At 46.1% G+C, this 14,564-nt stretch overlaps 1 protein-coding gene across 2 annotated transcripts in view; it reads left to right on the top strand.

Moving 5' to 3' along the window:
- The first annotated feature begins 4,173 nt into the window (after positions 1-4,173).
- Positions 4,174-14,564, top strand: part of PLP1 (proteolipid protein 1) — a 15,438-nt gene continuing 5,047 nt past the window's right edge. The window contains exons 1-3 of one of the 2 annotated variants that reach the window (XM_024747635.1): positions 4,174-4,336; positions 12,550-12,736; positions 13,459-13,720. In XM_024747635.1, coding sequence (XP_024603403.1) covers positions 4,333-4,336; positions 12,550-12,736; positions 13,459-13,720 — 453 coding nt within the window. In that variant the 5' untranslated portion in view covers positions 4,174-4,332. The remainder of the gene's footprint in view (positions 4,337-12,549; positions 12,737-13,458; positions 13,721-14,564) is intronic. The other variant, XM_024747636.1, reaches the window with a different exon arrangement.

The raw sequence follows: 14,564 nt of genomic DNA, 5'->3' as shown, positions 1-14,564 counted from the left end.
TTGCTATTATAATTTTCTGGGGCATCTCAGGCATCATGACATTTCACCTCTAAATATTTCTCTATGCAACTCTAACTGATATAAGATCCTTTTAAAAAACATAATTACCATGCTATTATTACACCTAACAAATATAAGAAAGTCCTTAGTATTATCTAATCTCCAGTGACTGATTTTGAGTCCCACTATCTACAAATTGCACGTAACTTGCCCTGCCTGGAGCTGAACGTGGACACCCTGCTTAGCCTGAGAAGTACAAAGGGTTGGAGACTTGGGCCACAGCAGCCTGAAACCTGTCCATGCTCCCCTGGCTGTTCTTGTTCAGGCCACAGGCTCTCTGTGTAAACATTCTTTTGGAGCAGAACAATCTTCCAAGCAATTTCTAAGCAATGAGAATCTGGAGAGGTGCATTCTCTAGAGGTGGCTCTGTCCCTTGCCTGCTGGGTGGCATTGGGAGAGCTGCCTCTGTACCCCATCAGCAAACTAGAACAAATAACATTGGTCCTCAGAAGTTAGGTGAGTATTTGACAGCCAAGGATAGTAGTATTATTTCTGCTGTGCTCAGAGATTGTATCAAACATACGGCCCCTCCGCAGAGACCACTGTGCCAAGACTGGCTGAGTTTTCATTTTGGTGAAGGTGGATTATGTGGACAACTTATTTCTCCACGTTGCTAGTATCTATTTGGTGCTCCCCAGACACTCCTTTCCTGAGCTTATTCATCTGATTATTCTGGCTTCCAGACTACCCTTCACTCTATCCCTAAGCCATGGGCATCTCCTCAACACAAATACACATCCAACTCACCCCCTGCCCCCATTCATCCTTGCACTGCTCTCTGAATCTTCAGGAGAGGAGAAAGAGCACCCTCTACTTCCTCCCACCCCGTGCCAGCTCAAAGTATGTGACATCTCTGGCCCTCAGCCCTCAGTTCTCTTGGCCAGAAAGGCAAGGCCACCAATCGGCATGAAATTGGGTGTGGAAAGTTCTAGCTCAAATGCCTAGGAAATAATGTATTGTCTGCCAGCCAGCCCTCTGTGCCAGGGCTAGAAAAGCTGTAAGAATAAGCCACTTGCCTTCTTAAATTTGATCTGGGAGGACATTATCTTGGGGAGGAGAAGCAAAGCCTCAGCTCCGCAGCCCCAGTGTTAGCAGGTGACCTCAGGTACTGTGCCTTCTATGTTTCCCTTTACAATCTTTTTTAAGGACATGGAGAAGTGGCCTGCCAGATTGGGCACTAGAGCCCTTATTTACTTTCCTGGGAGAAATTCACTGGAATTCCCTGAATTTCAGAGTTCACTCTATATAATGGAGCGAAGAGAACCCACTTGCCCAGTGGCCTTCAAGAATCTGGTAATATGGGATCACACAGCAGAGAGGGGAGGTAATATCCAAACGTTTTGGAGTTATTTGCAAGAAAGCTGCACAACCAAAGCAAGCTATGATCAAGGGGGCCCAGATCCTCTGAGGTACCATCAGAATTACATTAAGCAAACTGTTTACTAGTTTCACACAATCCTGTATTGTTCCCACAGGCACCCAGTGCAGGCAGCAGGCTGCCACCAAGAAGGCTGGCAGTGCCCTCTTGAGGAATCCCTGGGTACTGCCGGGGACCCAGCTGGACTCTGGAGACTATTTGCCAAGGGCAGCCAGCAGAACCATTGGAAGCAGAATCACAGAAATAGGTGGGGTTGGATAGATTTTTTAAAAAGCCCCCTTGGGGACCTAGAAAAAAACCCTACGAGGGCTGTGGGAAAGGCTCAGGAAAAGGGTGGTGAGTGGGTGCTGAGGCAGAGTGTCAGGCCCTACAGAGCCACTGTAACACAGTAGATCCTGGGGAGCTGGGAATCCTAAGGCACCAGGGACAGTGAACATGACACAGTCACCTGGCTGAGCCCCTTTGCCATCCCAGGCATAAGAACAAGGTGCAGACCGGAAGACATGCTCCATCAAGGACTGTGGCGAGAGAAAAAGAAAGAGAGACCGAGCGAAGCAGAGACAGAGATGGAGAAACAGAGACACAGAGAGATTGAGACTTGGGGAGAAGACAAAATGAATAGTATGGCAAGAGAGTTGGAGGAAAGGAGAAGAGAAATGTTGGGGAATATGGTTGAAAAATTGGTAACTGTGAATTTACTGGGAACACATATTTTCCTCCTAGTAGCTTCGCAGTCCCCAGAGCTGCTGCTGGGAATCCAGGGGCAGATTTGTGAGAAGCTCAGCCTGAGAGATTCCCCTGCATATGGAGCTGTCTCATCTATTCGAGCTGTAAAAAAACATCTCTCTCATCCCCTGAATCAGAACCCTCAAAGTTTGCACTCAGTTTCTTCTGCCATCTGAGAAGCTGAGGGCATACATTTGGCCCATTTGACTTCTTGCTTTTGGTCCCCCCTCTCCTCCAGCGCCATTCTCACAACAACCATCCAGAAGTTAATTGTTGGCACAATCCTACAACTCAGTTTCCTCAGTAAGTGGAGTCTGTGGCTGGAGAACAGGGCTGGCGAGGTCAGGGATCCTGGGACCCTCTACCATCAGTCATATGGCCTTAGTCTGGTCTGCTCCAGAAAGCTACTATTATACGGTTCTGCCAAAGGGGCAGTGTTTACAGGGATCCTTTCTCCTTGGGGCTGGTATAAGAGCAGAGGATATAGAGTTCTAGGACTCTGGACAAGCCTCAACTACTGCAGGACTCAGGAACCGAGGGGACCCACAAGAGCATCTGCAGAAGATTCACCCATTTCCTAACAGAAGAGCCCAAGCCAGAAACGTGACCAAGGTCACAACGCAAAGAGAAAACTGTAAGACACAATTTTGCCTCTCTCCCCACCATAGGAAGATTCTAGACTCTGCTCAATATCTCCTTCCTCTCCTCTCTTACCCCAAGGCAAAGCCATGGGGAAAATTAGGGAGGTGGCATCCCTTACTTCCCTGGAGTCTTAATGGTACTCTTCCAGTTATATGCCAACCAGTTTCCTTATAGGCCATCCATGGGAAGATGTGGGCCTCAAGGTCAAGAGAGTCGTGTCTCTCTGAGACTCCTGAAGGGATAGGGAACACGAACAAGGAGCTAGGTAGACTCTGGTTAAGGTTCAGTTCTTCTAGAAAACCTTCCATAGGCTAATCCCACCCAGTCCTGGGCACTCAAATACCTTCACAGTCTTTAGAAATAAATATTATTAGGTTTAGTATCTTTTTCCCTTGTTTTTGCTACTTGGCTATTTTTTCTTAGTGTTTCTCTGAGGAAAGAACCATATTACTTTCCCCTTCCCTCCATCCTCACTGGCACCCATGGCTTCACCTCAACCCAGTCCCTGCCTCTCACCAGCCTGGGTTCAGCTCTCTGATGACACTATTCTCAGGGTGGGATATTAACTACCTAATTCCCAGATTGTGTTCTCGTGTCAAAGTCAATTACCTTCCATGGAAATCACCCACATCCCTAACTCTGACCTTTTCTTAAGCCTATTCTGTGAACCTGCGCAACAGGTCTTGCCCCGTCCCTGGGTCTCTGTTATCCTGTCTATAAAAATGATTACAATTCTAATTTTCTCCAGCTTGGTCAAAATCTGTTCGTGGAATCAACAGCTTGTGTTTTGTCCTCATTCAGTTGAAACTAAGAAGGATTTGGAGGAAATTATTTTAAAAGACAATTTTTCTTTTCTCTTGTGTTTCTGGAGCTGGGATGGCAGGGAAGGAACGCTTATTTTCCAAACGGTGGTGGGGAGAGTAATGGTGGATAGGGTCAAGGGCAGCTAGGAGTGAGGGGTGGGGTTGGGGCAGAGTTGGAAGGACTGGGAGATGGCATCTAGGTTTTAGACCCCGACTGCCTCGCCAGGGCTACTACCTTCCTGGCTTCTGACACTTGTGCTGCCCCATCCCACACCAAATAGATCCAAGGATCAGTTGGAGGCCTGCAGGACCTCTTTTTGTTTCCACCCCCAAACCACATTTCCAGATGTCTCTGCAGCAAAGTGAAATTCCACACAGGCAAGCCTTAGGGGGGGAAAAAAAGAAAAAAAATGAGACAATTGGCAGTGAAAAGCAGAAAGAAGATGGAGGCCTTAGAGAAGGGTGTATCCCTGAGGAGGTGGGGACAAGGGGAGGAGAAGGGGAGGAGGAGAGGAGGAGGAAAGCGGGCCTGTCCCTTTAAGGGGGTTGGCTGTCAATCAGAAAGCCCTTTTCATTGCAGGAGAAGAGGACAAAGATACTCAGAGAGAAAAAGTAAAGGACCGAAGAAGGAGACTGGAGAGACCAAGATCCTTCCAGCTGAACAAAGTCAGCCGCAAAGCAGACTAGCCAGCAGGCTACAATTGGAATCAGAGTCCCAAAGACATGGGTGAGTTTCAAAAACTTTAGCATGGAAGATTCAAGCCAAAGCACAGGAATTTGCAAGAACTTTGCGGTTCGGGGTTTCTAATGGTTGAAATGAGTTGTGTTTTGGCACCTGTTTTCTTTTTAATTCCTTAGCACGCAATTAAATTAACTCCTTTGCTGTACTGAGAATGATGCTTTATTGTCAAAGAACTCCAGCAGCACGTGGAGAGTCCCACAGGTCCTTGGAGAGAGTGCCCGGCGGGCTGGATGTGGTCATGTGTCCTCCTACCCCCTCACTTCCCTCTACCTTCTCTTTTCCCCTGGTTCCCAGGCCCTGGTAATGGCCCAGTCAGCTGACATCCCTGGTTTTGCTGGAGGAAACTAATGTTGGCTGGCCCTCAGCTGTTCAAAATAATTGCTTGCTTGATACAAAATTTGGACCCTGCTGGGCATCAGAAGGAAACTGGGAGAGATGGGCTCAGGCTTGGCCATGGCTGAGGAGGCCAATCTCAGGTTCAGGAAATGAAAGTAAAGTCCTCAATGGCTTTACCATAGGGAACGGATATGGGTAAGGGTGTGTGTGTGTGTGTGTGTGTGTGTGTGTGTGTGTGTGCGTGCATGCACATGTATGGGTGACCATATGTAGCAAATATTAAAGACTTAGCCTTCCTGAGGCCATGGCTCAGACTCTGAATCCTTGCTATGACAAGGAGGTTGATGGGACCTTAGGGCTCTTGCTGACTTGGTTGAGTACTGAGGGCTTCTCTGTAGAGAAGCTATGAGGTCTGAGGTCTGGTCTCTGGTCGTGTCTACTCAGAGCAAGGTGTGCAGAGCACAAGGGTCTTTGTCCACACAGGATGCCACAGAAACATGTAGACATTTCTCACATTTGGCAAAACAAGAGCAGCAGCTTGAATACATCCTAAATGAAATGAGAATCAACTGTCCTGAGTATTCACCATCAAATCTAATACTCAGAAGGCTCCAACAACATCCACGGAGATAGGTTTTCAATTATACTAAGCTGGTGTCAGACTTTAGGTTGTTTCATCCTGAAACACTGAGAGAGCTTTTTGAAGTGTGTATTCAGGCAGGATAATTAAGAGGGCAGAGAACTTGTCTAGAAGTTAACACAACCAGGTTTGAATTCCAGATCTGCCACTTATGAACTTCGTGACATTGGGTAGGTTGCTGTGAATTATCACTTCATCATCTGGAAAATGGGGATAACAATAACTGCTTTGTCTACTTTCAGGGTTATAAAAATCAAATAATAATGATGGGGGAGTCCTTTGAAAATGGGCAAGCTCTAGAACAATTGTAAATAATAATAATGCCAATTATTATACAATAATGCATGTACAGGCTGACTCTTCTTTACAAAGGGTTTGGGCTTTCTTTGTATGTACTCTGTGCACTTGGGTAAGAATCATTTGTCCAATTGAGTGTGGCCAGGTGAGAAGTGAATGTTGGAGGAACTCAATTCCTGCCCTAGGTAACATCAAGAACCCTACCTAATATCAAGGCAGCTGATTGGGTAGCTTGTGAATTTAAAAAAGGAGAGGGAGTAAAGAAGGATACTGAATATTACTTCCTTAGAGGATGAAAGCCCTGAGGAAAAGGCAGGAACAAATAAGGTGACCATAGGGATAGTTTCCTGTTATGGAGGCTGGATGATTTCCTTCAGGGGAGATTACCATAGTGAGGGCACAGTAGAGGTTGTGTATTGGATCCCAGATCCTGGGGGTGGGCCATACTTGGGCCAGGTGCACATGATGGAGTAGCCATTGAGTTCTCAGTTATTCAATGACAAAGTATCTCAAGTATTTTGTAAATAATAGACCATCTCCAGCAAGGTACTGAACTGCTACTACTTCTGACATGGAGTGTTTGCTGTTTAACTATTGTAGACAAATTATATCGTGGAATCTGGGATTGGAAGGAATTTAAGAAGCTGCCTGAGCTTATTCTCAATGCAGGATATTCCCTTCTACAACAGCCAATTAAACATTCCTACAGCTTCTTCTTAATCACCCCCAGGAACAGGGAGCTCACTACCTCAACCATACAGAATCCAGTAGGATTGGAAGTGAAGAGGAACAGGGAATTCAGTAGTGTCCACACAAAAGGTTTACGGGGGAAATGATAATTCATTAAAACTTGTCCTGACTTGGGAGAGGGATGTTCCAAATGAGTCTTTGGGATAACAATGGAACCGGAAAAGAGCCAAAGAGCAGTAGCTGATTATTCTCTGCTTAGTAACACAATGCCATTACTGAACAGCAAAACATCGGCTCCTGCAAAGCCTGATGTCTGAGAACAGTGGCTGTTACCCCAGTAACCAGACTATGATGCTTCCCTCCAAAGGTGGCTGTTTGCCGAGCAGAGTAGTTTTGGCTGGCTCAGAGTAAGTGAATGTAGCCTAGGCAAAAAGTGTGGAGGCAGAGCAGGGGTCCAGTTTTTTACAAAATGCCTGAAGACTATCTGAATCCCATCACGATGGCAAGATGCTGCAAGAATGCCAGGAGCTAAAAAGAAAGCCGATTCAAACCAGCACATTCCCTTACCTTTCCTAGAGACACTGACCAAAATGATCATGGGTAGCCTTCACCACCCCACTCCTCACCTTGGCCCTGCAGAGCCAGAGGCGCTCTTGGAGAGCCAGGCAGATTGAAAGGTCTGGTCTGCTTCGAGGACCTTTTGCTCTGGCTCTGTGCTAGGAAATCCAACAATTTACTCAATAGCCTGACAACTGGAACTATGCTCTCAAATCTCTCTGAGTAGTAACAAGGCCCAAGAAACCCCTGGGAAATGGGTGGGAGGGGAAATATAGTCTCCAAGCCTATGAAGGCAGAACCCCAGCCAGTGGAATCTTTTTCCCTTGTTACCTTTTTGTGTATTAACTTAAATCCTTGAAAACTATCCCCAGGATTCCTGGTGCTGAAAGAAATCAACAGTAGAAATGCCCTCCTTGCCCACAGAACTTCAGGTCCAGAGAACATCAAGTCAGGGCAGTGACCTGATCAGGAAGGGTCACAGCAGCCATGGGAAGTGAACAGAGTAGCTTTCCCTTCCTTTCCCACTGTCAGGGCCTGCCCAGTGTCAAACTCACAGCAAAAGCTCAGCAAGTACTGATTGATTAATTCCTCCTTGGTTATTTTAAAATGGTCCTAAAGGTGATCGTTCAGTTCTGCACTGGCCTCTCAGCCTTCTGCCAGACAGGGCTCTGGAAAGGAGTCAGGGACATCCCGAGGAAGAGAACAAGGTTCCCTAGATCAGCTTCACACTGCAACCAAGGGGAGAGGAGGAAATGGTGGGAGACTAACCTAAGGAATAAGGTATGAAAACTGTTGTCTCTCAGCTTAGTGCCAGGTGCTTCTCTTTAACCTTTCCAGAAGTGGGCAAGGCGAAGACAATGTGTCAGAGATAGAGTTTAACAATCCAGCCTCTATCCCAGTCTCCCAATGTTTGGGTATAAATTGGCATACATGTATGCACATGTGTATCCATGCATGCATGCCTGTATGTGTGTGTTTGGGGAGGAGTAGGGAACATAGGACACAAGGTGGTCCAGATGCTGTTGCCATGGCAATAATAATACCTGTTCAAAGAGGAGCCTGAGATTCCTTTTATGTTTAACTCTGCATGACTTGACTATCTAGCAAGCTTGGATTCCCATGCCTCAGGGGCTACAGAGCCCCTTTCCAGCGCTTGAATGTGGTATAAGTGCTGATTTCGTGTAGGAAAGACAAGATTATAGGCAGGGCTTTGTCTGGTCAGGATAAGGCCAGAAGCAAAAGTCTTTGTCTCTGGCACCTCCTGTTGATTGTTCTTTTACTCCTAGAACCCACCCACTCATCCCCATCCATCCCCAGTACCAGTCACGGCTGCTCTAGCATCTTGGTCCTGTCAACTGTGATAGGTCCTGATCAAGGGAGCCTCTGTTCATGGGGTGAGGTTAAGGGGTGGGTTCTGGGAGGAGGGTAAGACTTTAGCTCAGATTAGAGACTTAGGGAGATGGGGCCAGTTTTTCACTCAATGAGCCTGCCTGTTGTTTAGCTCTATTGTATAGGGTTCTTCTATCTCTCCCTTTGTCAGCTGGATTCAAGGGACAGGCTGGGAATTGTGCAAGGCACAATTGGTCTCTTTCTACCATCCCTTTCCATGAAAGCCCTTCCTTTCCTCCCTTTGATGGGTTCCCAGATTCACACTAAATTTCCATCATGGAGCTTGTCCTTGAGGCGTGCCCAGGGCATGGGAAAGGAGGGAGGGCTTGGGAGCTTTTGGCTCCTGCTTAAAGAGACAGCATCAGGATCAATCCAGTCCCTTGGATAGACGAATCTGGATGAGTCACAGCAGTCCCGTTGATCCTTTTCAGACTCCTGTGAAGAGCATTAATGAGAAGGGCTTGAAGTTCTATCACAGATTGATTAGACTAGTTTGGGGAGTTCGCAGATATATCTAACCAACACTGAATATCTCCCCTTTGCTTACATTTTGCCCACAGGACTTGGTTATACACATTTTAACACTAGATTATAGGCAGCTTTGGTTTCTGATTCACAGACATGTTTGTTTTCCCCAATAAGACTGAAAGGTCTTTGAAGAAAGGGACTGGGCCTTATAATTCCCTTTTGTTTCCCATAGTGTCTAGCTTACTGCTAATATGCTTAATAATTGTACTGAATCCAATGAACAGAAATGAAAGGAAAACACCGGGGAAGGTTATTATTTTTCTTTATCACCTCTCAACAAAGTCAGGTGGTTTAATCCGATTCTGTTGCACTGGGTAATATTATTGCTATATAGTTCTTTTATGCCAGCTCCACCATGTTGCAGTCTATACTTAGCCTGGAAATGTGAGAATGTCCTTGCAAGAGCCAAGGAACTTCTTCAGAATCCCTCGCAGCCTTCCTGAATCAAACTGATATCTTTTCAACCGTGAAGTCTTCTGAAATGGAGACCCTCTGGCTTTAGGTTCACACATTCCCAAATCAAAGGGAACCCAATGGACCTTTCTCAGAATGTTCTGATTGTCAACTACTTTGATGACACAATTTCTTGCATGTTCTAAGTTTTTCCCAGTTGGAATCCAAAATTTGATTTTTTGCTTGGACTGACTGACTGAGATCCCTCACTTCTGCTGAACTTAAATGCCCCCAGAACAAACATTTCATTTCAATGTGAAAAGGTGGACACCTGATGCTTATGCTGATATTGTTGAACTGTTTACAGCTGAAGAGTGATAGATTTATCCAGGGCCATTTATTTCCAACTCCGTGTTAGAGACTCATTAAAGCCTATGTCCTTTTGTACCTTGCTTCGAGTGGCAGTGGAGCGGAAAAGGGGGTGCTAAGTTATTTGAGTGCTAAGAAAATGGAGGAAAAGTGGATGTAAGAAGAAAGAATATCAGTTGATGGTTCAGAGTTGCTCCCATGGCTTAGCCCTTTATCACCCAGTAAGAACACTATATGTGATACTCTCTGGTTATTTGGATGATGCTTGAGGGATCAGATAGACTAAAGTGGCTTTTTTCCTCATCTTTACAACCCTGGAGGGGGCATCAGCTAAAACTTAGAGAGGAATTCTCTGTTTGGTTAGCAAGAGTTCAAGTTTCTCCATCCCTGCTCACACCTGCACCACCATTTTAGCCCTTTCCAGGGTGAGAAAGCTGGGGTGAGTGAGTGGGCACAAGACGGTCACTTGCTACGGACGATGACTCTCCTTACTCTGGGCTAAACAAACAGTTCTTCCATTGTTCCCTGGGTCTGATCCCCTCCCCACCCCCAGGCCTGCAGGCCCCTGCAGAATACCAATGAGGCTCCTGAGATCTCAGGGAAAAACAAGGCTTCTTTGTCCAGGGGAGCTATGGAGGGCTCTGTCCAAGCCTTGACCCTGTGCTGGGGAAAGAGGGAACAGTGGGGTCACTGACCTTCCCTTCCCCCACCCCTGGGCTTCAGAGACCTTCTTTACTAGAAGATTCTAAGAGTTTGGGGGTGGAGAAGAGTTGGATAGGCCGAGAAGGAAAATGTCAGCACTGTTTATTTCCAAGCTCCTTTTCTTGACTTACAGGATGCATCTAGTATCTTAACCTGTTGAGGAAGAGGAAGATCAGTTTCTGAATGTTTCCTGAGGACAATGAGCAATTTAAACTGCTATGGTTTTCTCTCTGGTATATACATGTGTTTATGTGAACATTTGCATTCATGCATGTGCCCCCGCCCTGGCACGTGTGTGCGCACGCGTACACCCCCTGTGGGCCAGCTCTAATGAAGCACTGCTTCCCACAGAGGCCAAGTTTTTTGACAGCAGTGCTTCAGTTCTTAGAAAAGGGAGGAAATTCAGTTCTGCTGCAAATGTTAGCTACTTATTTTGCTTGGCTTGGGCTTCTGAGTCTTGTCTCTGGTGTGACATACAAGAATCTTTGAGGAAGTGGTTCTTTGAGTACCAAGGAAGGGCTGTCATTTTAGGGGACAGTGGGTAAGAGGACTCACTCATTCTGTGACTCTGAGAACAGAGATAAGTAAATGTCTCTGCCTCAACTTTCTCATGATAGAGATAATTTGGTCCTTCAAAATCTGTTCACATGGATGCAGTTCAGCCAGGCAAATCACCAGATGGTCAAGCACTCAGGTCTAAAAAGAAACTGTACTATTATTAAGAGGTTCAGGCAAAGGACTCCCCCAGTCCCTGGTACCCTGGAATAGACAAGCGAGCTTTGGATAAAATCCAAACCTAAAAATTAATACAATTTATTTGATTTGTGTAAGGAGTTCCAACATGCTTTTCCAAAATAGCAGCTTCTCAGCACATTTGCTGATTATTTGTGTGTACGTGTGTGTGTGTATGTATACACATGCATATTTTATATATGTGTATACTACATATATACACAAAAATACAAAAATAATTCATATGCCATATCTATATGATATGTGGATAGATAAAATCAGTGTATATATAACATTTTTCTGAAGAGTTTAACACTTTCATTTCTTCCACCTTTTGGGGATCTGGCCGAGAGGCCAGAGGGAGCCATCCTTTTCCCATCTAGTCAGTCATCTATTGGATATTTTTTAAGTTTCACTCCATGTGACATCTTAGAGCTCAGGGCTAGTACTTAGGGGCACCGCTGCTCTCAGAGCCTGTGACTTGCGTGCCTTTCCTGCTTCTCAGCCACACTGGCTTGGGGCCTGAGGTACAAGGTCTGGGGAATCTCAGGGACTCTTAGCACTTTAAGACACCTGTGTTCCCAGGCCCTGGTGTGTTTTGCCATTCCAGAAAGACATTTCATGCTTTGTTGACTTTGTATAAAGTCTCTTTGTAGCTGTTTTGACAGAACTCCAGGGTAGGACTGAGGGTGGGGACATTGGCCAAACTGTAGTATTGGGGGACAAATCAGCCATGCAAAGTGTTCAAAAATCATTCAGCCTGCATTGTTTATTACTGAGAATAATAGTAATCCTCCCATTACCATTTCCCATCCTCTGCCAGTTCCCTCCTTTCCTTTGGACTGCTCTCCACACATCCAGACTAAGAAGAATCAAGCATTCCATGCAGCAAATACACATAACGTTCAGGAATACCCAGGAACATGGAATTTCCAAAGTTTCTCCACCTGGAATGCTGTTTAAGGCCCAAATGTTGTCTGAAAATATCAATATCTCTGGCCTACACTCACCCCTTCCTGGAATTCTAAGGGCATTTACTCTTTATAACCATTTACTTGGCTGCCTGGAATTGTTAGTTGAAAATATTAGGTCTACCTAGCTCATTCTCCTCAGTAGACAAACAAGTCCCCTGTGGCAGAGTCTATGTCTTTACGCCTTCACACTCCACATAATACCTAGCACAATGCTGGGTACATAGTAAGTACTCCATAAGAGTTGATAAATAATGAAAACAAATCAGAATGAGAAGAAAGGAGGGAATGATTGCATCATCTCTCTAGCCGGCTACCTGAATACTGACTGTTCAAAAACCCACTTACATTCTGGGAATTAAAGGTAAGGATTTATCTTCAAGAATGGAACAAAGTATAGTTTGGGGGGGTCAATCTCACATTCTAAAAGTCTAAGGTTCTAGACTCTCCTGCTTTTGGCCTCTGGGGTGACACCCCTCCCACCCCCTACCATCCGTGCATGTGAGCACAGGGCGTGGCTGGGCTGGTGGAGAGTGATGAGTGATGAGCTATGTATTGCCCATCCCTGACTGTTTACCCTCTTTTGTCCTCAGGCTTGTTAGAGTGCTGTGCGAGATGTCTCGTAGGGGCCCCCTTTGCTTCCCTGGTGGCCACTGGATTGTGTTTCTTTGGGGTGGCACTGTTCTGTGGCTGTGGACATGAAGCACTCACTGGCACAGAAAAGCTAATTGAGACCTATTTCTCCAAAAACTACCAGGACTATGAATATCTCATCAATGTGTAAGTACCTACTGTCCCCCACGAACCCTGTCTATCCTTGAGATACAGAACTCTTCAGTACCTTAGTGACTAGTAGGGGATTGGTGTGGGGACAGACAGGATTCCTGGATCTTCCTTCTGTGTGCAGGTTCTACCTGTGCCACATCTGAAGCCCTAAATGAAGGGAGAGTGCCACATTCAGAGGGGGAGTTCTGCCTGCCTGCCAGCCCACTCCTAACCACAGCCACCCCACCCTTGCTTTGTCCCACATGTTTTAATTTCTGCTAAGTAGGGTTAACACGGACAGAGTTGGAACCTCTGAAGTGGTCCATATAAAGAACTCGGGGGAGGCACAATGACTAGACAGGGTGGGGCTGCTCAGGCACAGTACTAAGCCTCTCCTGTTCCTAGGGCAAGTTAGACTCCTCTTCTTTCATCCCTCTTCCTTCTTGCCTAGCTCCTCTCTACTCTCTCCTCTGAGGGAGCATCTCTGAAGGGTCAGGTCAAGGAGAGTAGTGCCCCGGTTCTTCAGGTTACAGGGTAAACCAGGTGTTGGGGAGGAGCATCTTCTTTTACTTCGATGAAGATAAGGTAGAAGCAGAGAGGAAGAACCTAGTGATCCCTCTAAAGAATCCCTAGCCTTGTTTAGGTGCCCACTCAAGGGTCCAACTAACTTATGCAGCAAGGGAACTGGGTCCTCAATTCATTAGATTTTCTGGCTTTTTGTCTGTCTGTTAATGTAGGATCCATGCTTTCCAGTATGTCATCTATGGAACTGCCTCTTTCTTCTTCCTTTATGGGGCCCTCCTGCTGGCTGAGGGCTTCTACACCACCGGCGCAGTCAGGCAGATCTTTGGCGACTACAAGACCACCATCTGCGGCAAGGGCCTGAGTGCAACGGTAACAGGGGGCCAGAAGGGGAGGGGTTCCAGAGGCCAACATCAAGCTCATTCTTTGGAGCGGGTGTGTCATTGTTTGGGAAAATGGCTAGGACATCCCGACAAGGTGATCATCCTCAGGATTTTGTGGCAATAACAGGGGGTGGGGGACAACTGGGCGTGAGTCTGTGGCCTCACCCCCACCCAAGGCTGGGTCCTCTTTAGGGGCCTGGCTTTTGAGTGAGGACGTGATGGCTGCAGCCAAATGAGAAGGTCAGGAAGAACGTGGTGCCCAGCTGGCTTAGCCTCACTTTTTAAAAGTTCCCTAGAAAATTTCATCTCAAAAGGAAAAGCATGAGTTTCGTGGGATGCTTTGTTCAATCAGACCATTTCTAAGCCATCTGTTGGTACCCCTTTACTCCCCTCCTAGCTGGGACCACAACAAGAGTAGATCTGACTGCCCAAGAGTTTAAAATGCTACTCGTGGGATTGAGATGTAGGTAGGTACCTGATCTGAGAGGGAGGGTGGATCATAGAGATTAAGTAATTGACTCCAAGATGGAATCCATAATATTCTGGGATCCTACATTGTTGGAGGCCCCAGAGGGAGCTAGTGTAGATCTGCATATTTAATACTTTATCTTTGTTAGAGGGCTATCCATGCTTCCAGTGAGGTATACATTGGTTTCCAGCCTCTAGAGTTAAAGATCCTTTGGGGCATGAACATCTGTGGGTTGTGGTGATGTCTTTTGTGACTAGCAGTTGGCTTAGAAAGGTTTTGGGATCCGAAATTTAAATCTCTTATTGGCTTTGTTCAATAACTAGGGATCCAAAGTCCTTTGACAAAGAACATTTTCTAAGCTCAGCCTAAGGCATTTAAATGGCACGACTTTCTTTCAAGATCTCTTTTGATTTCTTCACACCTTATCTGCCCAAACAATCTCCTGAAGCCTCTCTAACCCAGGGGTCCT

The sequence above is a fragment of the Neophocaena asiaeorientalis genome, unplaced genomic scaffold (assembly GCF_003031525.2).
Source record: "Neophocaena asiaeorientalis asiaeorientalis breed wild unplaced genomic scaffold, Neophocaena_asiaeorientalis_V1.1 scaffold917, whole genome shotgun sequence".
NCBI classification, from domain to species: Eukaryota; Metazoa; Chordata; class Mammalia; order Artiodactyla; family Phocoenidae; genus Neophocaena; species Neophocaena asiaeorientalis.
Note: the sequence above shows the minus strand (reverse complement) of the source record. Positions and strands in the feature narration are given on the sequence as shown.